This window comes from Coregonus clupeaformis, chromosome 27 (genome assembly GCF_020615455.1).
Source record: "Coregonus clupeaformis isolate EN_2021a chromosome 27, ASM2061545v1, whole genome shotgun sequence".
In the NCBI taxonomy this organism is placed as follows: domain Eukaryota; kingdom Metazoa; phylum Chordata; class Actinopteri; order Salmoniformes; family Salmonidae; genus Coregonus; species Coregonus clupeaformis.
The window spans coordinates 4,201,845-4,225,477 of NC_059218.1; the positions used below are offsets into that span (position 1 = coordinate 4,201,845).

The following is a 23,633-nucleotide window of genomic DNA, read 5'->3' on the forward strand; positions in this document are numbered from 1 at the left end:
TTTGGTGGAGTTGCCGAAAAAGTTACATATTGCAGCTTTAAATGGAGACCAAAAAAGCTATTCCTTAACCCCTAACCTTAACCTTTACCCTTAACCCATAACCATTTTAAATGTAAACTTCATTGGGGTAGGGACGTCCCAAGGAATTGAAAGGAGTGATTACTGGGGTAGCGGTAAATGTGAAAGCTGACCAACTGAAGGGGAAGATTCCCAGTGTGTGTGATGCTCGTCGTTTGGTGCGACACAGACAGGGTGGCGTGAGTGGTGAAACAGAAGAGTCATTGTCTGTTCTTTTGAGTTTTGATGCTGAGTCTTTGCCTGACAAAGTGATGTTAGGCTGTATAAGTTATCCTGTACGAGCTTTTGTGCCGAATACATTACGTTGTTACAGGTGTCAAGCTTATGGGCATGTGGCAGTAGTGTGCATAAGACAAAGGAATGTGTAGCATTGGGGAAAGTAGTGATATGTGTTAATTGTAGGGGTGCCCATGGGGCTTAGGATCAGAAATGTCCCATGTGAGAGAGGCAGGTTGAGGTTTCCAGGGTTAGAGTAGTGCAGAAGTTGTCATATGCTGAGGCAGAAAAGAAAGTAGAGGAAGATGGGTCAAGGGGGAGGGATCCTGAGAGGAGTGGTGTGTAGTAGATCTGTACCAGTACAGAGGGATACACCAACAAGTGATATATGTTTCAGTAAGATTGGATTTTTGGCATTTATAGCAATGGTTATCAACTGTACTGCAGGGATGGAACGTAAGTCACAGAAAATAGAGGTTGTAGTGGCAGCTGCAGAGAGGTTTTTGGGTGTGCGAGACTTGACATCAGAAGAGTTACAGGGTGTGTTAATTGGCGGTGTCCCATCCTTTCAGGCTGTTGGCCTGAAGTAGGACTAAATAGATTTAAATAGTGGAGTATGGTATTTATTATTATTTTGTATGTTTTGTGAGTGTAGTGTAAGATGGTAGGGTATTAGTATTATTATACATTTATTTGTATTTATTTTAATTTTAAAGCAAGGTATAAGGGAGTTATACTCCAGTATAGTAGGTGACGGTAATGCAACATTTATTGGATGCCAACCGCCGTTAAACCTCATCAAAGAAGAAGAAGACGTCCCAAGGATCGCAGATAGATTGGACCGTTGTGAATGACGTAAATGCATGACAGAGCGTCATCTCGTCCAAATCCCGCGCGACCCTCTCTCTGTATAGCGTTCCACACGCCCCAAGCTTGTTCTTTCCTTTATCACTTTAGCGGTGAAGGTGCAACAGTAATCGGTCGTCCCGAATCCGGGTTCATCCGACACCCTCACAAACTACAGCTGAACTGAGCTCAACGTCTACTGAAGCATCATGCCTCCCAAATTCGACCCAAATGAGACTAAAGTTGGTATGTGAGGAATCTACTGTAAAATGATTTGTTTCAGATAAGATCCAAAATGGATTCGACTTCTGTCTGGCACATCCATCATGGGGCAGGCCTCTTCTCAGCAATGAGCTGATAAAATGGTAACGTTAGCTAGGATAAACACCACATTTGTCTTGAATTTACTGTGAATGCGTTACGGTATCTACTCATAATACATTCAAGTGAACATGGCATGATGGGAGATTCTGTTTAAACCTTTCAGACGAAATTAGAACGTTAGTTATATTTCCCATTTCAGACGTAACTTGTTGCTAGCTATATAGCCCATTCATTTCAGGTCTAGTTATTTATGTTAGCCTAGCCAGGTAGCTGCTGCTCTGTTTTCACCACGTGGGTGCATCTGGTTTCAGGAGGCAATCTCTGACACGTGTCTATATTGTAAAGTGTAAGCGCTAGAAATAAGTTAGACATTTCACAGGTATTGAATGGTAGACGATGCATATAGACTAATTGATTTGACTGCAACAAATTATATTTTACTAACTTACTCCTGGCGGGCTGCATGTGGTCTAGGTCTGTGGTTCCCAACCAGGGGTACTAGGACCCCAGGGGGTACTTGAGAAGACTCGAGACCATAGGCTTACTGGTAAAATGCGCTGGGGGGGGGCGGTACTCCTTGCAGACAAAATTCAGTTGGTAGTACAGTAACCGAAAAAGGTTGGAACCACAAGTCTAGGTCATTACATACAGGTTTAGCATCTTTACAAGTTTGGATGACTATTCAGCACAGGTAGCTTGACTATTCTACAGTTACGTAGCAGTTAATTCATCATTATTGGAGACTTGAGGCTGGCTTCAGCCTAGGTGCCCTAGTTAAGTGAACTATTGCTCACATTTGCACAGCCACACAATGGTACCTGCACTTGCAAGTCAATGATGGGCTTTTGGCATGGCATATTTTAAATTAGCTGACTTAACTCCACGGTGAACAAAGTTTTATTTAACTAGGCAAATCACTTAAGAACAAATTCTTATTTACAATGACAGCCTACCCCGGCCAAACCCTCCCCTAACCCAAACAACGCTGGGCCAATTGTGCGCTGCCCAATGGGGCTCCTGATCACGGCCGGATGTGAAACAGCCCGGGATCAAACCAGGGTCTGTAGTGACGCCTCTAGCACTGAGATGCATTGCCTTAGACTGCTGTGCCACTAGAATTTACATTTTAGTCATTTAGCAGACGCTCTTATCCAGAGCGACTTACAGTTAGTGAGTGCATACATTTTTTATATATATTTTTTTCATACCCCCGTGGGAATCGAACCCACAACCCTGGCGTTGCAAATGCCATGCTCTACCAACTGAGCTACATCCATGCCGGCCCTACCCTAGACAACGCTGGGCCAATTGTGCGCCGCCCCATGGGTCTCCCGGTCGCGGCCGGCTACGACAGAACCTGGATTCGAACCAGGATCTCTAATGGCACAGCTAGCACTGCGATGCAGTGCCTTTGATCACTGCGCCACTCGGGAGGAATTCTGCTCCGACTACATTGGCTAGCTTTAGCGCAATGACTGGAAGTCTATGGGTAACTACTAGTCCCCTGTAGCTCAGTTGGTAGAGCATGGCGCTTGCAACGGCAGGGTTGTGGGTTCGTTTCCCACGGGGGGCCAGTATGAAAATGTATGCACTCACTAACTGTAAGTTGCTCTGGATAAGAGCGTCTGCTAAATTACTAAAATGTAAATGTACTAGCATGCTTAATCTAGATAAATGGACTCAATGCCAAAATCCCGAAGTATCCCTTTAAGACTTGGAAGCATAGAACAGATCTACTGCTTAGACTTGCTTTCAATGATAATGAGATCTATAACTTGCATTTCTATGTGAATTTGCTCAGTCGCCCAAAAAGTTACATATTGCAGCTTTAACGTTTATGGGTGGTCCTCTGTAGCTCAGCTGGTAGAGCACGGCGCTTGTAACGCCAAGGTAGTGGGTTCGATCCCTGGGACCACCCATACACACAAAAAATTAAGCACGCATGACTGTACGTCGCTTTGGATAAAAGCGTCTGCTAAATGGCTTATTATTATTATTGAAAAAGTCTGGATTTCAGCTAACAAAGGCACGCAACTACAGAGGACAAACATAGGTACAGGTAAAAAAATTTTTTTATTGTCCTTCGGCGACTCGGTAGTCAGCACTGAATTCCACAAAGCCTGGTCTCTGCTCTCATCCATTGCTGGAGTTCATCAGAAACTTCACCATAGAGTGGCATTTGGTCAGCAAATGTTCAATAGGTTTACTGTACTGATGCATAGGCATATACCTAATTCCAATTCAGTGGACCACAAATGCGCTTTATCTTGCCCCATCCTATCATGTTTGGCACTTGCACATGATATTGCAATAAATGGTAGGAAATCTGACTACTATTCAGTTCTGCAAAGGGTGTAAACATTTTGACTGACTCCCAACTTCTTAGACAGCACCTAAGACTTATTAGAAGGAACTGCTATAATACTTCAAATTAGTCACTGAGAAATCCAGTATTCACCATAAAGGGGAATATACTTTTAGTTAACTTACGCCCTAAATCCTATAGTGCACCTCCATAAGCATTGGGACAGTCATTGAATCACCTGCTTTATTATGATTTAGCCTCCTGCCACTTTGCCAGTGTCTTGGACCTGAGTATAATCCAGTGGAGGCTAAAATGAACCCAGCTCTAGGAAACGGGGCAGCCCAAACAATGGGCAACTGTGCAGAAAGGCCTGGATCAAAATGGTGCCCTAATACTAACAGCATTTTGACTCATGCTAATTCCTTCACTGTATTTACTCAGGAACCACCAATAATCTATGCCTCATATCTTATGGATTTCTTCTCATAAATAACCAGTTTCTCTTTTTCTACCTTGCAGTGTACATGAGGTGCACAGGAGGAGAAGTTGGTGCCACCTCTGCTCTGGCTCCCAAGATTGGACCTCTGGGTCTGGTAAGTGTTCCATTCCAACCCTCTCATTTAGAGTGAGTTGTGGTAATTTTGGAGTACCCATTGTCTGCAGATTAGCCTCCCGCCACTTTGCCAGCCTGAGTGTAGTCCAGTGGAGGCTAAGATGGACCCATCTCTAGGAAACTGGGCTGCCCAAACAATGGATTACTCTGTGCTGAAAGGCCTGAAACAAATGCTAATATTGTCCTTCTGTTTCCCCTGAATTTGTCACTATTGATCACCATTTGAAGCGTCACGCTTGAAGCTTTTTCTGTGTTTTAAATCTGTACTCCTTGCTTTCAGTCTCCCAAGAAGGTTGGCGATGATATTGCCAAGGCCACCGGAGACTGGAAGGGCCTGAGGATCACTGTCAAGCTGACCATCATGAACAGGCAGGCAGCGGTACGTACCAAATCTGTTCCCTCAACCAGAGTCCCTGAAAATGGATTGGCCATTCAAATGTTTTTCAATCATCCCAGCTTTAACGTGGCTTCTGTCTATTGTAGATCGAGGTGGTGCCCTCTGCTTCGGCTCTGATCATTAAGGCCCTGAAGGAGCCCCCTCGTGACAGGAAGAAGGTCAAGAACAGTAAGTTGCCCTGAGCTTTCTCCTCTGATGACTAATGCAAAAATTTTTTTAAACAAGGTTGTCTTCATTAAGTTAAACCTGTAGTTTGGCACGTTCCAGCCTCCCGTCACCTGTCTTGTTTGTGACTGAGTATAGTCCAGTGGCGGCTAAGATGGACAAATCTCTAGGAAACAGGGTTGCACAAACTGCTCATTAGGCAGCCGTTTATGGCGGCAGATTGACGAGGGCGGCATTTACTGAGCTAAACTGACCAAGACGCACCAACAACATTTAAAACCTCACATAATTCTGCCAAAAAACAATTTCTCATGTGGTTTTAGGTGAGCGCTGATGCCGCCTTGTGATAGACAGTGCCCAATTTGCTGGCACGCCACCAACGTTCCGTCAAATTCATCTAACATGTATCATGTAGCAGATATAGGATATGGTAGTGTGGCCTTTTCTGTAGCCTACAGGCTGGAGATAAAATGTATGACAATGTAATGAGACGGATACTTTCTGGATAAGAGCATCTGCTGAATGACGTAAATGTTTTACATCATGCATGTCCGCCGCTCAAATAACCTAACCTAAATGGCGCCCAATCAAATAAATGCGCTGTCATGTTACAAACAACATATCCTAAAAACAGGACAGGTCAAAGTAAAATGGACCATATGGAATGGACAATCTCTACTGTTGTCCAGGAGTTTCACCCCATTGTCATGATCAGTGGTTTCATGTTTGTATCCGTCAAGTTGATAAGCTGATCATGGCGAAAAGGAAAACACTTCTGCATTTCCCACTGTGTAAACACATTGCAAATAGGCTCACGATAACTTCTGATAAAGTTGGGTAGCTGATATTCAGAGCTTAAATAGCCAAATTGATTAGTCACAGGAATTAGGACTAATAAAGCCAATGCAACGGCCTGTTTTTACAAATGGTGGGCCTACCACATGGATGGGCATTCATAAAATTCCATTGTGGCGACTTGGTAGGCTACACCCCAGTAAGCACGGGCCGACATCTTTTGGACTACTTTTTTTGGTGTTTTACAAACGGTAGGCTTACCACAGAGGGGCATTCATGAAATTCAATTTCAGGCAACACTGTTGGCTACACCTCAGTAAGCACGGGCTGAGGACTTTTTGGCAGTCCGGACCGGCCTCGATTTCCACATCCACGGACATTGGTTGTTGGTCTGGACAAAATCTAAACCAATGTTTGGTTCAGATTTGGTTCCGGTCCAGACCGGCCTTGAATTATTATTTTTGGTCTGGACTAAATCAGACTTCTATGTTTGGTTCAGATTTAGTCCAGTCTTGACCTGCCTTGATTTGGCTCAAACATAGATGTCTAAAAATGACGTGTTTTCAACTTTCATTCAGAACAAAAAATGTGCCTGATTTCAACATCGGGGGAAAAATGTGTATTTTCAACATCCAGAAAATATCTATTTTAAACTGTGTTTTTGGGTGTCGCCTAAGGCGGCAAGGACCGGCCCTGCTCTGTGCCGAAAGGAGACATTCAGTTAGTCGCGTAGCTGTCCCATCTGGTCTTGCTACTATCAACAGGTGAACGTTCTCAGTCACTGCGCCGGATTTCCGTCATATGGATTCTGGAGGTCAGTTTTGAGATTCGTCTAGATCGCAATAAAAAATCTCTGGGGGGCTGGTTTGGAGATGGCATGTCTGTTCTATATATTCCCAAATTATTTTTTCACTGTTTGCACTGAACTGACATGCATGACTGTTGCGGATACTCCGATGTTCAGATGAGGGAATGAAAAACAATATAATGCCCACTATTGTGGTGCTCAACTCAAACAGTGGTGTGTAGTGTACCGTAGCTGCTGGCAAAGTAATTCAAAGCCTATGCTTTATTACTCAGGATGTGGTAACTTTCCAGTGCTACTATTTTTGCCATGTAATATTCTTAAAATGGACAACCACATAGTAGAATAGTTTGCCTATTTACCTAGTCGGCTTGTGTGCTATGCGAGAAATGGTCCTTGTGGCGCATTAAAGTTGCGAGAGCTGTAGGGAAGGAAACGTATTCTGACGAGGCCAATGCACAACTCTTCAATTGTGGGATAAACACTTGAAAGCAGTTTTCTCCTTTGTTAAAAAGTGGTTTCCCATATTTCCATTGCTACCACGTTTATTTCTAAAATGGCGCGCGGCATAATTTTTGAAAATGCAGTTCCAACCGGCGTTTTAACAAATGGTTTGGACAACTGTGCAACAGAGCTCTTAAAGGGGAACTGCATTTTTACATACATTTACATATGTCCATATTTGCATATTTTTGTTGTAAACTGGGGCAATGGTGTCTTAAAATGGCAATGACATACTTTGTAATAGAAACCCCCAAAATCGATAGTTCTTTAAAATATCAATCAGGTGGTTGAATCCAAAGGGTGTAAATGCAGATGGACAAATCCCATGCTTATGTATTTATAGCCAATATGCTGCATCAGTTGGGCTATAGGTGATTTAACATTTTTACCATTGTTACTTGGCTAATTTCTGGAATGGAAATTGTATTTGGTGTCAGCATTTTATTTTCATTTTGGATAGCATGCCCTTTAAAAAAAATAAGTAATGATCTGAGCTTCTCATAATATTTCTCCCGAGGAGGACCATGGACCCCCTGGGGACCGGAAGTGGTCAAACTCAGTTTAATACATGTATTTTTTATTTAACCTTTATTTAACCAGGTAAGCCAGTTGAACAAGTTCTCACCAAGAGACTGCGACCTGACCAAGATAAAGCAAATTTTTTTTTTCCTCAATCCCTAAAAGCCTGATGGTCATGACTTTTAAAAAATGAATTGGGAGGGTAACTTGGCTGCACAGACAATCTGAGATTGACTGAAGTGTCAGTCATGAGATTGTGATGCTGTAAGCCCTGTATCAATGATTCAGAGATCCAGGGTGTACTTGTTTTAAAGTCTTCTATTTGTTTCCAGTCAAGCACAGCGGCAGTGTGACCTTTGACGAGATCGTGACAGTCGCCCGCACAATGAGGCCCCGCTCCATTGCCAGGGAGCTTTCTGGTAAGAGCCCAGCCCATGCCTATCCCCTCAGCTTCACGTCATTCTTGAATCACCTGCCACTTTGCCTGTCTGAGTATAGCCCAGTGGAGGCTAAGATGGACCCAGCTTTTGGAAACAGGGCTGCCCACACAGTGGGCAACTCTGTGCTGAAAGGCCTAGAACAAAATTGCGCCTTTATCATACACTAGAACATTTATACAGTGCATTCGGAAAGTATTCAGAACCCCATTTCCACCTTTTGTTATGTTACAGCCATATTTTAAAATGGATTGAATAAATGTTTTCCCTCAACACACTACATACAATACACCATAATGACAAAGCAAAAAGAGGTGTTTAGAAATGTTTGCTAATTTATTAAAAAAATAAAAAAAACATACCTTGTTTACATAAGTATTCAGACCCTTTGCTATGAGAGTCAATTGAGCTCAGGTGCATCATGTTTCCATTGATCATCCTTGATGTTTCTACAACTTGATTGGAGTCCACCTGTGGTAAATTCAATTGATTGGACATGATTTGGAAAGGTACACCTGTCTATATAACTTCCCACAGTTGACAGTGCAGTCAGAAAAAACCAAGCCATGAGGTCGAAGGAATTGTTCTTACAGCTCAGAGGCAGGATTGTGTCTAGGCACAGATCTGGGGAAGGGTACCAAAACATTTCTGCAGCATTGAAGGTCTCCAAGAACACAGTGGTCTCCATTCTTAAATGAAAGCCGTTTGGAACCACCCAAGACTCTTCCTAGAGCTGGTGGCCCGGCCAAACTGAGCAATCGGGGGAGAAGGGCCTTGGTCAGGGAGGTGACCAAGAACCCAATGGTCACTCTGACAGAGCTCCAGAGCCCCTCCTTCCAGAAGGACAACCATCTCTGCAGCACTCCACCAATCAGGCCTTTATGGTAGAGTGGCCAGACGGAAGCCACTCCTCAGTAAAAGGCACATGACAGCCCGCTTGGAGTTTGCCAAAAGGCACCTAAAGGACTCTCAGACCATGAGAAACAAGATTCTCTGGTCTGATGAAACCAAGATTGAACTCTTTGGCTTGAATTTCAAGCGTCACGTCTGGAGGAAACCTGGCACCATCCCTACTGTGAAGCATGGTGGTGGCAGCATGCTGTGGGGATGTTTTTCAGCGGCAGGGACTGGGAGACTAGTCAGGATCGAGGGAAAGCTTAACGGAGCAAAGTACAGAGATCCTTGATGAAAACCTGCTCCAAAGCGCTCAGGACCTCAGACTGTGGCAACGGTTCACATTCCAACAGGACAACGAGCCTAAGCAAACAGCCAAGACAACTCAAGAGTGGCTTTGGGACAAGTCTCTGAATGTCCTTGAGTGGCCCAGCCAGAGCCTGGAATTGAACCCAATCGAACATCTCTGGAGAGACCTGAAAATAGCTGTGCAGCGACACTCCCCATCCAACCTAATAGAGCTTGAGAGAATCTGCAGAGAACAATGGGAGAAACTCCAATTACAGGTGTGCCAAGCTTGTAGCGTCATACCCAAGAAGACTCTAGGCTGTTATCGCTGCAAAGGTGCTTCAACAAAGTACTGAGTAAAGTGTCTGAATACTTATGTAAATGTCGTATTTCAGTATTTCTTTCTTTTTAATTGCCAAAAAATCTAAATCTATTTTTGCTTTGTCATTATGGGGTATTGTGTGTAGACTGCTGGTCCTAATTCATTTTCTATTTTCTCAGGAACCATCAAGGAGATTCTGGGAACAGCCCAGTCTGTGGGTTGCACCATCGATGGCCGCCCTCCCCATGATGTCATTGACGACATCAACAGCGGCAAGGTGGAGTGCCCATCTGAGTAAAACATCAAATGGAGAAAATAAAGGTTTATAAGAAATATGAATTTGGTCTTGAATAATTGTACAATTTGCTATATCCACTTAGTAAATTCTAGTGTCTTGCAGTCGATTCGTATTTGCTGTGTAACAGCTGTCAATATTTTGCAGTTTAATTATACATGGGATAGTTCACCCAAATTACAAAAATATATTGGTTTCCTTGCCCTGTCCAGTCTATGGACAAGATGTGAAAGTAATCAATGCTTTTTTTGTACCAGGCCTTGTTTCCAAATACTTGCTTTTTGCCTTTGTGGCACAGTCCAATGAAAGTCAATGGTACAATTATTAGCATTATTTTGCTCTTCCAAATCCTCTATAATTAACTTGAGCTACACAATCAATTTTAGATACTTGAGGATTTGGATATGAAGCATGAAAAATGCTTGTACAGTGCCTTGCAAAAGTATTCATCCCCTTTGGCATTTTTCCTTTTTTGTTGCATTACAATCTGTAATTTAAATGGATTTTTATTTGGATTTCATGTAATGGACATACACAAAATAGTCCAAATTGGTGAAGTGGAATGAAAAGAATAACGGGTTTCAAAAAATAAATAACGGGAAAGTGGTGCGTGCATATGTATTCACCCCCTTTGCTATGAAGCTCCTAAATAAGATCTGGTCAACCAAATACCTTCAGAAGTCACATAATTAGTTGATGTCCACCTGTGTGCAAATTAAGTATTGCATGATCTGTGTGTGTGTGTATATATATATATATATATATTTTATTTATTTTAAAAAATTACACACACATTAACACTGTTAAGGGCACAACCAAGCAAGCAGCACCATGAAGACCAAGGAGCTCTCCAAACAGGTCAGGGACAAAGTTGTGGAGAATAATAATAATATGCCATTTAGCAGAAGCTTTTATCCAAAGCGACTTAGTCATGTGTGCATACATTTTTACGTATGGGTGGTCCCGGGGATCGAACCCACTACCCTGGCGTTACAAGCACCGTGCTCTACCAATTGAGCTACAGAGGACCACAAGTACAGATCAGGGTTGGGTTATAAAGAAATATCCGAAACTTTGAACATCCCACGGAGCACCATTAAATCCATTATTTAAAAAATCGAAAGAATACGGCACCACAACAAACCTGCCAAGAGAGGGCCGCCCACCAAAACTCATGGACCAGGCAAGGAGGGCATTAATCAGAGGCAACAAAGATACCAAAGATAACCCTGAAGAAGCTGCAAAGCTCCACAGCGGAGATTGGAGTATCTGTCCATAGGACCACTTTAAGCCGTACGCTCCACAGAGCTGGGCTTTACGGAAGAGTGGCCTGAAAAAAGCCATTGCTATAAACAAACACATTTGAGTGAACCAGCAGTTCCTAATATTTTAACCGATTTTCTGACCGATGAATGCTACAGTTGGGCTATTTGGATCGGTTTGGGGTCCCGCAAACTGATGCACTCAAATCAAAAATGTTTGAACCGGGGACTGATGCATATTGGTGAATCGTTACATCCCTGCAAGGTCCTATTTGCATACTTTGAAAAAGCCCCCTTCATTGAAATAATCACTGATCTGACATCTACATTTACATTTTAGTCATTTAGCAGACGCTCTTATCCAGAGCGACTTACAGTTAGTGAATACATATATACAGTGGGGAAAAAAAGTATTTAGTCAGCCACCAATTGTGCAAGTTCTCCCACTTAAAAAGATGAGAGAGGCCTGTAATTTTCATCATAGGTACACGTCAACTATGACAGACAAAATGAGAAAAAAAAATCCAGAAAATCACATTGTAGGAATTTTAATGAATTTATTTGCAAATTATGGTGGAAAATAAGTATTTGGTCAATAACAAAAGTTTCTCAATACTTTGTTATATACCCTTTGTTGGCAATGACACAGGTCAAACGTTTTCTGTAAGTCTTCACAAGGTTTTCACACACTGTTGCTGGTATTTTGACCCATTCCTCCATGCAGATCTCCTCTAGAGCAGTGATGTTTTGGGGCTGTCGCTGGGCAACACGGACTTTCAACTCCCTCCAAAGATTTTCTATGGGGTTGAGATCTGGAGACTGGCTAGGCCACTCCAGGACCTTGAAATGCTTCTTACGAAGCCACTCCTTCGTTGCCCGGGCGGTGTGTTTGGGATCATTGTCATGCTGAAAGACCCAGCCACGTTTCATCTTCAATGCCCTTGCTGATGGAAGGAGGTTTTCACTCAAAATCTCACGATACATGGCCCCATTCATTCTTTCCTTTACATGGATCAGTCGTCCTGGTCCCTTTGCAGAAAAACAGCCCCAAAGCATGATGTTTCCACCCCCATGCTTCACAGTAGGTATGGTGTTCTTTGGATGCAACTCAGCATTCTTTGTCCTCCAAACACGACGAGTTGAGTTTTTACCAAAAAGTTATATTTTGGTTTCATCTGACCATATGACATTCTCCCAATCCTCTTCTGGATCATCCAAATGCACTCTAGCAAACTTCAGACGGGCCTGGACATGTACTGGCTTAAGCAGGGGGACACGTCTGGCACTGCAGGATTTGAGTCCCTGGCGGCGTAGTGTGTTACTGATGGTAGGCTTTGTTACTTTGGTCCCAGCTCTCTGCAGGTCATTCACTAGGTCCCCCCGTGTGGTTCTGGGATTTTTGCTCACCATTCTTGTGATCATTTTGACCCCATGGGGTGAGATCTTGCGTGGAGCCCCAGATTGAGGGAGATTATCAGTGGTCTTGTATGTCTTCCATTTCCTAATAATTGCTCCCACAGTTGATTTCTTCAAACCAAGCTGCTTACCTATTGCAGATTCAGTCTTCCCAGCCTGGTGCAGGTCTACAATTTTGTTTCTGGTGTCCTTTGACAGCTCTTTGGTCTTGGCCATAGTGGAGTTTGGAGTGTGACTGTTTGAGGTTGTGGACAGGTGTCTTTTATACTGATAACAAGTTCAAACAGGTGCCATTAATACAGGTAACGAGTGGAGGACAGAGGAGCCTCTTAAATAAGAAGTTACAGGTCTGTGAGAGCCAGAAATCTTGCTTGTTTGTAGGTGACCAAATACTTATTTTCCACCATCATTTGCAAATAAATTCATTAAAAAATCCTACAATGTGATTTTCTGGATTTTTTTTTCTCAATTTGTCTGTCATAGTTGACGTGTACCTATGATGAAAATTACAGGCCTCTCTCATCTTTTTAAGTGGGAGAACTTGCACAATTGGTGGCTGACTAAATACTTTTTTTCCCCACTGTATATATATATATTTTTATACTGGCCCCCCGTGGGGCTGTGTAGAACAGCCTTGAAAGATTATTGGAATCTGTTTGTAGCCAGACAGGTAGGATGACTGACAATAGTGAAGGCGGTCACGGGTCAGGTGACAGAGGAATGGAGGAGACTGAGGCAGGAATTCCTTTAACCATATATCAATGGCATAATTGTCCCTGTGATGATCTGTAGGGCTGTGATCATTGTCCATTGATATAACAATAGGTTTGACGCGTGCGCTCCAAGCCGCGCTCTGGGGTAATAACTATGAACAATAACTGATGGCCTGCTCTCCCGATCACAACAGACAGTTCAGATGAAAGATAACAGATTCGGTTGATTTGTGGACGCACACAATGTCTGGATTAGACAGAGTTGGGGGAGAGAAAGCGAGGTCGGTCGGTGGCGATTTTCTCCTATTAATGAGTTGAGATCTGTCGGACAGTTCCACCCAACCTAATTAAAGCGCTCTGGCCCAGCTGCGCAAGCGGCCATGAATTAAAGGGCAATTCCACCAACTCCATGGGCCTTTTCCACAAGCCTATTACAGTTTTTCTTCAATTGTTTAAGCACAATTTTGAAAACAAGCACAATTTTGAAAACATGGCCCGGTTTGTCAAAACACCACACAATTAGCACAACCCTACACCAAAGTAGCACAACACTTCAGATAATTTGCAAAATGGAACACTTGTCAAAACTATACACGACTTCATAAAAACAATATTTTGTTACCATACGAAACACACACATTTCATATGACTTCAATCTTTTTGAACCAGTTACACACTGCTGTTGCTAACCTAAAACACTTTTAGCAAGTCTAATTCTCAGTGATTAGAGTACTGTAAATGAAGTACACAGAGAAAGTGCAACTATACAAACACTACACAAGACTAATGCTGCAGACTGAGGAAAATATCATTTATTTCTCTCCATATACCCAAATCAGTCAACATGGAGAATCATAACAAAACATGTCCCAGTTTTCATGCTACTACAGTAGTGTGCATAACACTGTTAGCTCAGCAAACAACAGACAAACGTAAAATACTGTATCCAGTACAGGTTACAATTACAGTAAATAACAACAAACATAAAAAATAATCTGAAAAAAAACCTGACAATATTGTACAGAAAATACTACAGTAAACATACTATACATTATCTATTCGCTTAGCTGGATCTGGCCAGAGAATTTCATCAACATCACAAGCAATATCCTCATTAGCAAGACAACGCGGGAAGAACCGTCTTGAATGTCGAATCCATCCTTGCACAGCTGCGGCGTCGACTTGGTCACAGGCGTCCTCCATGGCCTGAATGAGGGGTACCTGAGCCTGGGGCTGGAGATCGTAAACCTTCCACCGCCATGCAGAGAAAAACTCTTCGATAGGGTTTAGAAACGGAGAGTATGGTGGAACGTATAGTACTGTCAACTGTGGATGGTGTTGAAACCAGTTCTGGACCAAAGCAGAGCGGTGGAATGACACATTGTCCCAGATGACAGTGTATTGCATCTGGTGCATTTCATTACCTGCTGTGACGATGTGGGGCAATCGGTCCAAAAATGCGAGAATGTGAGGTGTGTTGTAAGGGCCCATTTTGGCATGACGGAGGAGAACCCCATGCTGTGAAATGGCAGCGCAAAGGGTGATGTTACCCCCACGTTGCCCTGGGACATTGATTATAGCCCTGTGGCCAATTATATTTCTGCCTCTCCTTCTTGCTTTTGTGAGGTTGTACCCTGCCTCATCAATATATATGAATTCATGCAGGATTTCCTCAGCATGCATCTGCAAAACTCTCTGAAATACAGTGAAAGACAAGATTGTGTAGTTCAGGATAGGTCTAGTATACAGTCAATGTAAAAAAGTCATGTGTGCAGTATGCAACATCACAGTGCTAAAGTGAACAATACAAACCTCCACATACTCATGCCGCAGCCGTTTGACACTCTCTGAATTCCGCTCAAAAGGCACTCGATAAAGTTGTTTCATTTGAACCTGATGTCTTTTCAGGATGCGTGCCAGTGTTGACTGAGAGACCTGATGGACATTATTGAAAATGGCATCGTCACCGATAATGTTGGCTTGTAGTTCTCTGAGCCTGATAGCATTATTGGCCAAAACCATGTTTATTATCTCTCTCTCTTGTTCTTGCGTGAATATGGGCCCCCTTCCTCCTTGTCGTTCCCGACCCTCAATCCTATGTAGAGAATAATACATGTAACTTACTGTACAACGTCACAGGAAGGGGTATCAGGTAGCTTAGTGGTTAAGAGTGTTGTGGCAGTAACCGAAAGGTTGCTGGTTCTAATCCCTGAGCCGACTAGGTGAAAAATCTGTCGATGTGCCCTTGAGCAAGGCACTTAACCCTAATTGCTCTTGTAAGTCGCTCTGGATAAGAGCATCTGCTAAATGACTAAAATGTAAATGTAAAATGTAAATGTATCACAAGTGCTGATATGGTGCAGACAATAAGCGGCTGATTACTGTAACTGTAGACAGATCTTCTTTTACCTGTTTTCCTGTCGAAAAGTCCTTATGACAGATGCCACTGTATATCTGCTAAGATTTGGCTGAACTCTCAGTCCAGCCTCCCTCAGCGTCAATCCGTGGTTTACAACATGGTCCACTAGTGTTGCACGAATGTCATTTGATAAGTTTGGTCCTCTTCTTCTTTGTGCACGTTCTCCTCCTGCTTCAGGTCTTCCTCGACCTCTGGCTCGGCCTCTGCCTCTTCCTCTACCTCCTTCTCCTCCTTCTCCGTGTACTCCTCCTCTCACCCTCACTCTTCTTCTGACTCCTTCCATTTTGGTTGAAGGCAGGTGAACCTACCTGCTGCATTTTTATAGTGCTTAAACCTGATTGGTGTGTCTACAATTTAGCAATCATGTGTTTGTGCACCTGATGGCTGTGTTTAACAGATTGGCTCATAGGTGTGGTAATTTGACAGTCAGTGCTTTGGAATTGCAAGGAAGTGACATCATGATATACTTCTGTGTCTGATGTGTGTTTAGTGTTTTGCAAATCACTGTGTGTAATGTTTTGCAAATAGTGTGAAGCTGACAATGTGCTTACAGTTGTGCAAATCTAGCCTTGTGTTTTGCTCCTTGAGTGTAAGGTTTTGCTAATTGTGGGAAAAGTTTAATTTTAGTGTGTAAGCAATCGTAAAAAACTGTAACTCAAGGATGTGTGCATTTTCAAAGTACTCGAACAGGGCCTCAGACCACACATCTGTGTTCTGATCAGTGCTTTACTACAGTGTTTCCCAACTCCTGTCCTCGAGTACCCCCAACAGCACATTTCTGTTGTAGCCAGGACAAAAACACCTGATTAAATTTGTCAAAGGCTTGATGATTAGTTGACAAGTATAATCACGTGTGCTTGTCCAGGGCCACAACAAAAATATTTACTGTTGGGGGGACTCGAGGACTTGCTCTACTACATGAAGGATAACAGTCAGTTCTCAATTCTCAACTTCTTCCCCTTCAACCTCGTTCTCCACTTCCTGGTCTTCCTCCATGCACTTCTCTTCTGCATCGTTCTTTTGCTCCTTTGAATCTTCACGTTTTTGTTCCGATGCCTCTTTCTTTCCCTTCTGGCCCTTCTTGTAAGTTGTATTGGAACCACAACATTCATAGTTATAAGCAGCATTCACTCAGTCAGTGGTTAGCAAGGAGGTGGACAATTGTAGTCGACACTGGCCACAATTTTCAATAGCTTTATAGATTGCTATAAATATCCACCCCATAATACAACAGAAAATTGCATTGTTCCAATGAAGGGGAAATAAGAAATTAGGTTTAAATAGAACTAGACCTACACCCAGACACCTCTGCTATTCATATTCCTCTGTAGTGACAGTTACAATTTAATTTTCCCATTTTGTGGGGTTCTCTAATCAAGACAGAATGTAATGCAACACAAGCAGTGTCCACATACATTTAGAACATAGTTCCTATAGGGCTAAAAAGCATCAAGCGGAGTCCCTGCAATAACTGACCACAATGCTGATCACCAGCTGAGCAGACTGACTGATCTACAAATCATAATGCGTTGTTATTTAGTGTAGATCTGTGAGTCGATCAGCGACTGATTATAATTGATGCTCTCAACACTGTGTCCAAAACACACATGCGGTTAAAAATACAGTGTTGATAGGTGATCATTTGAACACTTACCCTCCAAAGATTCACGTAGAGGCTGCAAGAAGCGTTCAAACTCGATTTCCTCCATCGCATACATCACATCTGTTGCGTTTAGAGTTTTCCGTTTGGCTTTCATGGCAAAGTTGTTTGCACTGTTGGCACAAAGGAGGAAATCAATTCATATTTATTGCACTCAGAAGAATGCATTTATATATGTATATATTCCTGGTGCTGAAAGCACGTGACTGTATGAAGGTATGTATTGTGACCAATTAACAAGTGTTATATTTATTGCGCAAACCTGTTGCACACGTGTGTGTAGTTTCTCTTACCAAGATGTTGCATAGAGGACGAGTACACTGGCAGCTTGAGATATGGCTCACCTGGCTTCTTTTGACACGTTCACCCCATCTGGTAGCTATTTACAACAAATGGTGAGGGCAATGTTACTAGATTAGCTGGCAGTGTTGTCATTTGCAAGCATGAGTTGTCACTAAACACACAAGACTTTGGGTATAGGTACCCACTACCCACCAAAACACTACTCCATGGTAATGTTTTTGTTGTCATACAGCCTCTATAGCTTCAAGACATGTATAAAAAAAAGATGGTGATGACCTGGAATGTCATAGATATAGCTGAAACAGTATCTAGGCAAAGGAGTTGAGTATGACTAGATCTCCTCTCTGCCCTAAAGCTACCATTCAGGCTACAATTCGCCGTTACAGTCAAAATACCTTAATTATTCACCAAATATGCCTGCACTGCCTAGACCTAGTACATACTGGGCATAACGGCAGTAAATGACGATAGTTGCTGGCATATTTTGTGAGTAACGTCAAACGTATTTGAAATAACGCTTGCATTGCTGGTGAATGGTAGCTTGAATTAAAGTTTTCTTTGCCCAGATACTGGTAGGCTGGACACATGACATTTTTAAAAACAGTTCATTGCATCCGCCGTGGAGCCCAGTTTCATAATATTACCATATGCTGCTTGCCGTAATTTGAGGTAATCGTGAAAAAACAGGCCTTATTTTGGGTCATTTTTCACCCTGCCAGCTCCTATTAGTTCTATTGAGCACCGTGGCACCAACCTGCCTTCTGAACATTCTATTCCCAGTCCATTGTTCTACCTCACAATGTTGGACTCAGAGGCTTACCTCATGTAATTTATTATTATTTTTATTATTATTATTATTATTATTATTAAAGTTACAGCTACTTAATGAGCATAATCACCACTATTCACTTGGGTACACATTGTTGTGACCCACAGTTTTAATGATGGCTGGCTAATAGCCATCCAACGTTAAACATTTTCTGGTCATGGTTTACCATATTTATTTCCAGAAAAATATGTAAACCTGAACAAAATGCATGTCCCTGTCCTCTTTTTCAAGATGTAGCCGATTTAAACAGCCAGAATATTTTTTTAAATTAAGAAATAACCTTTGTTTTGGATGATTTGTTGTTTCTAAATGGATGCTGGGTAATTTGATATGCGTCAATATCTATTTGTTCATAGGCATCGAATTGAGAGAATGCTGCGCAGGTTCGAACCAAATGGGTAGGTCTAGCTCATTGATTTGTAGATCTGACGCAGTTGCTACCTCAGATTATGAGCCTAGCAAGTGTTACGAATGAGTTATGTAGTACCTACAGAAAGCCACAGGGAGGAGTAAGAGAGCTATAAACCCATACTGTTTTTTTGTCTTAAAAAACCTAACCCCAGGTATAACCTATTTTAGCCTTAACCCTAACCCTAACCCTGACTTGTAACACAATGCACCTATAGCTGTAATGGTCACGGTAATTCAAACCCAACACTAACCCAACACTAACTGTAACCCTGACTGCACCTACAGCTGTAATGGTAACCCTAACTGTAACTCTAACCCTAACCCTGACTGGGAACACAATGCACCTACAGCTGTAATGGTAACCCTAACGGTAACTCTAACCCTAACCCTGACTGGGAACACAATGCACCTACAGCTGTAATGGTAACCCTAACTGTAACTCTAACCCTAACCCTGACTGGGAACACAATGCACCTACAGCTGTAATGGTAACCCTATCGGTAACTCTAACCCTAACCCTGACTGGGAACACAATGCACCTACAGCTGTAATGGTAACCCTAACGGTAACTCTAACCCTAACCCTGACTGGGAACACAATGCACCTACAGCTGTAATGGTAACCCTAACTGTAACTCTAACCCTAACCCTGACTGGAAACACAATGCACCTACAGCTGTAATGGTAACCCTAACGGTAACTCTAACCCTAACCCTGACTGGGAACACAATGCACCTACAGCTGTAATGGTAACCCTAACTGTAACTCTAACCCTAACCCTGACTGGGAACACAATGCACCTACAGCTGTAATGGTAACCCTAACGGTAACTCTAACCCTAACCCTGACTGGGAACACAATGCACCTACAGCTGTAATGGTAACCCTAACGGTAACTCTAACCCTAACCCTGACTGGGAACACAATGCACCTACAGCTGTAATGGTAACCCTAACTGTAACTCTAACCCTAACCCTGACTGGAAACACAATGCACCTACAGCTGTAATGGTAACCCTAACGGTAACTCTAACCCTAACCCTGACTGGGAACACAATGCACCTACAGCTGTAATGGTAACCCTAACGGTAACTCTAACCCTAACCCTGACTGGGAACACAATGCACCTACAGCTGTAATGGTAACCCTAACGGTAACTCTAACCCTAACCCTGACTGGGAACACAATGCACCTACAGCTGTAATGGTAACCCTAACTGTAACTCTAACCCTAACCCTGACTGGAAACACAATGCACCTACAGCTGTAATGGTAACCCTAACGGTAACTCTAACCCTAACCCTGACTGGGAACACAATGCATCTACAGCTGTAATGGTAACCCTAACCCTAACAGTAACCCTAAACCTGACTGGTAAAGTCCAGCAGTTGGATACACTTTATTTCTCAGCTGCTTCACCAATACTAAATTGTAATTATTTTGCACTATGGCCTATTTATTGCCTTACCTCCATAACTTACTACATTTGCACACACTGTATATAGATTTTCTATTGTGTTATTGACTCTATGTTTTGTTTTACCCCATATGTAACTCTGTGTTGTTGTTTTTATCGCACTGCTTTGCTTTATCTTGGCCAGGTCGCAGTTGTAAATGAGAACTTGTTCTCAACTGGCTTACCGGGTTAAATAAAGGTTAAATAAAATAAATAAATAAAAATGTCTTTATGTGAATTAATAACTTTTAATTGCTAAATATTTCCAATAGATGGCAGCATAAGACCACAAAGCATCAGTTATAGGCTATGGGGGGAGTGGTGTATCCAGGGAGAAAACTGATCTTCTGAATCTGATCAGACCATCAAAGTTTCTATACCCAAGGTCACTGAATAAAGTGTATATCCTTACTGAAGTAGTAATTACTCAGAATTGCTAAAAAATAAAATATTTGCTAGTTCATTTGATCACTTACAACAATAAAATAAACATTTACAGCATAACAATAAAACTGATGGGCCATTCGCATATACAAAAAACACCATAGATTTAGTTTTCTTTACATGGGTAACATTATATGCCAAAGTAACACCCACTTAACATATAAACACAGACACTGGACACAGAAAATGTGTTTTTTTAAATAAATCTGGTAGCTCTTAAAAGAGCCGTTGCTTTGCTGAAATTCAGGTGTGCTGCCTGCCATGCCATCAGAAAAGTACATCTGTGAATAATGAGAAGTTAATAAGTTATTGCCACGCTTTCACATAGAGACCTAGTTCAAACCACAACATTTCTAACACAAAAAAAGGCAAATAACAGCAGATAACCATATTATTTCTAATTATGTAAGTTTGGGCAGTTTACACAATGCGGTTACTAATTACTGGTAGTTAAAACGTCAACAACAACAAAAAATACTCTTGGAACTCTGAGGTCGTCCCATTGTTTCCTATAGGGGAAATATAGGTATGTCTGTTTATTTCACAAAATATCTCGCAATGACTATATTTAGATTTTTTTCAAGTCAGACACCATTTTAAATCAGGATAATCTCAATTTTCTAATTATGTAAGGCTGGGCAGCATACTCCGTTGTCATCAACCGCTGGCCCCGAAATACTTGTTGCCCTTGGAATGCTGAGCTCCCCCTAATGTTTTCCTATGGAGAGGCATGCTGGTATATTTTGCCAAATATCTCGCAATGTGTATATTTAGATTTGTTGAAGTAGGACATCATTTTAATCAGGATAATCTCCTCTTTCTAATTATGTAAGGCTGGGCAGCGTACTCCGTTGTCATTAAAAGCTAGCCCCGAAATACTTTTTGCCCTTGGAACGCTGAGCTCCCCCCATTGTCAGAAGTTGCCATTTATTTCCTACTTCCTCATTATGCAGACATACGCACACTTGGCACAATCGAGGTGCGGATGTTTACTTTCTACACAAGTTATTTTTCGGTTTCATCCTAAGAACCGATTGTAGTAGTAAAATGAAAAGGTATATATTTTTTGGTGCCATTTAGGGAAAATTGAATTCTATGGATCATTCCCGACAAAAGAGGCTCAGTGAAGGTCAGTTTCAATGGCCTCACGCTAGTGTTCCAGCTCAACCAACGTTCTTTGGCCGTTTTTCAGCCTTGGTTGAAATTTGACTCGTTCTATTGTCCAGCCTAATACTGCATTTGCGTCATTTAGCAGACGTTCTTATCCAGAGCAACTTACAGGAGCAATTAGGGTTAAGTCCCTTGCTCAAGGGCACATCGACAGATTTTTCACCTAGTCGGCTCGGGGATTAGAACCAGCGACCTTTCGGTTACTAGCACAACACTCTTAACTACTAAGCTACCTGCCGCCACGGTTACTGGTTCAAGATATAGTATATAAATGTGATAGTTAAGTATTTGCATTATTAAAGGTCATGGGAATGGCAGGCATTTGTTCCATTGTTTACTTTGGTGACTTATGCACATATTACAGTGTGGTAACGTTAGCCTACTTTAAATATATATGTGTGTAGAAAATGTTCTTTGTATGCACTCACCGCTTCTTTGATGATGCGCGTGATGACAGCGTTGGGTAGATTGAGGTCCTTGGGTCTCTCGGCCATCACTTTGCTAGCTAGTTTACAAGTGTATTTAAACAAGCCAACTAAATAGAACTGCGGCAATTTCGAGGCAGCCTTCGCTCCTTTCTCCCAAATTGGAGAAAACAGATGTCTCGCTCTTCTTGTTAGCGTGACAATGGATTTAGCAAGCTATGTTAGTCAGTTAGCTAACGCACTTCCGTACATTTGACCTTATTTTAGTGCCCCAAAAACATAATACTTCCAGGTCAACTGTAATATGAATACCATTGTAAAGCACAATTTCTCCCCTTTCCAGCAAAGTCAATGACGAGACCTTCATGCTGCCCGTCTCTGCATGATTGAAGAAAGCAATGGAGCTCCGCCGTGTTTTGTTAAAAATGGCGGGTGGGGAAGCGAAAGCTACTGTGTGATAGTGAAAGGGGGAGATATGTCGTGTGGGGAACCGGCTTTTTTCACCCGATTTGTCCAACTTATCACCTCTAAAATGTAAATAAATCGCTATAAAGAGTTTATATAATGTCTCATTACATACCTATTTGAAGGTTTGTATCGAATTTGAATAGGGTTTTTAGGGCGGCACTAAATTTATCTTCACAATTAAACTGTGGGTGTCATGTTTGTTGAGAGTCATGATGGCTCGCAGTGATTACGCGAAAAATTAACAATTGATTGAATTAACTATTGATTAACTCACGAGTAATTAACTTTACACTCACCATTGATCATTTCTTGTTTTTTATCTGCGAGAGAAGCACTACACCTGGTGGAAAGAGGCTGTACGGTACAGAATGAGTTGAATAATGCATGCCGTACGTTACGTTGTGCCATGTCACACTTTAACGTACAGCGTTAGCGGGGTCAGTTTTTTCAACTTTTCTCCAATACTATTGGGCTATTACCATGTCAATCAATGCTGAATCGAAACTTAGTTCACACCCCGGATTTTGATGCCAACACAGTCACTGCAGTCCCATTAGTTTTCATTGCAGCCTCGTTTGAATGCCGCGGTTGCCCACATATGTACGGAACGGAGTTAGCTACCGTTAGCTGCTAGCTAGCAGCTAGTTTAATGTCCACCAAAAAAGCCAGACAACTGCAACAAATAAGGTATTTGTGTAGTACGAGCTAGATGACTTTATATCTAGATATAATAGCCTACTTTACTTAAGCTAGTTAATAACAAGCAAACTTGACTTTACCTTCCTAGCTAGCAAGCTCAGAACTGTCACACATTTGTTTTGAGACCCTTTCGTGCGAATCTTACAACGGTCAGTAGTG

At 42.1% G+C, this 23,633-nt stretch overlaps 1 protein-coding gene, 1 non-coding gene and 1 pseudogene across 3 annotated transcripts; 2 read left to right on the forward strand and 1 right to left on the reverse strand.

Annotated features, from left to right (window-relative positions):
• Positions 1-1,224: 1,224 nt before the first annotated feature.
• LOC121541410 (60S ribosomal protein L12) lies at positions 1,225-9,847 on the forward strand. 2 transcript variants are annotated; one of them, XM_041850397.2, is made up of 6 exons: positions 1,225-1,386; positions 4,289-4,362; positions 4,663-4,761; positions 4,866-4,947; positions 7,900-7,986; positions 9,688-9,847. In XM_041850397.2, the coding sequence occupies exons 1-6, from the start codon at positions 1,350-1,352 to the stop codon at positions 9,804-9,806; spliced, it is 498 nt and encodes a 165-aa protein (XP_041706331.1). In that variant the 5' UTR covers positions 1,225-1,349; the 3' UTR covers positions 9,807-9,847. The 2 variants fall into 2 exon arrangements, with proteins under 2 accessions (XP_041706331.1, XP_041706332.1); XM_041850398.2 differs by lacking the exon at positions 1,225-1,386 and adding an exon at positions 1,445-1,505.
• LOC121542255 lies at positions 8,039-8,152 on the forward strand. The gene has a single exon (XR_005995862.1). It is a non-coding gene; the product is annotated as a small nucleolar RNA SNORA65 (small nucleolar RNA).
• Positions 9,848-16,552: 6,705 nt separating the features above from the next.
• Positions 16,553-22,376, reverse strand: LOC121541099 (annotated as a pseudogene).
• Positions 22,377-23,633: the final 1,257 nt, after the last annotated feature.

Bases quoted from the DNA above. Each gene is read 5' to 3' on its own strand.
- LOC121541410 (XM_041850397.2), top strand. From the start codon at position 1,350: ATGCCTCCCAAATTCGACCCAAATGAGACTAAAGTTG. The intron at 4,948-7,899 runs GTAAGTTGCCCT...ATTTGTTTCCAG, and splicing joins CAGGAAGAAGGTCAAGAACA to TCAAGCACAGCGGCAGTGTG. The intron at 7,987-9,687 runs GTAAGAGCCCAG...CTATTTTCTCAG, and splicing joins CATTGCCAGGGAGCTTTCTG to GAACCATCAAGGAGATTCTG.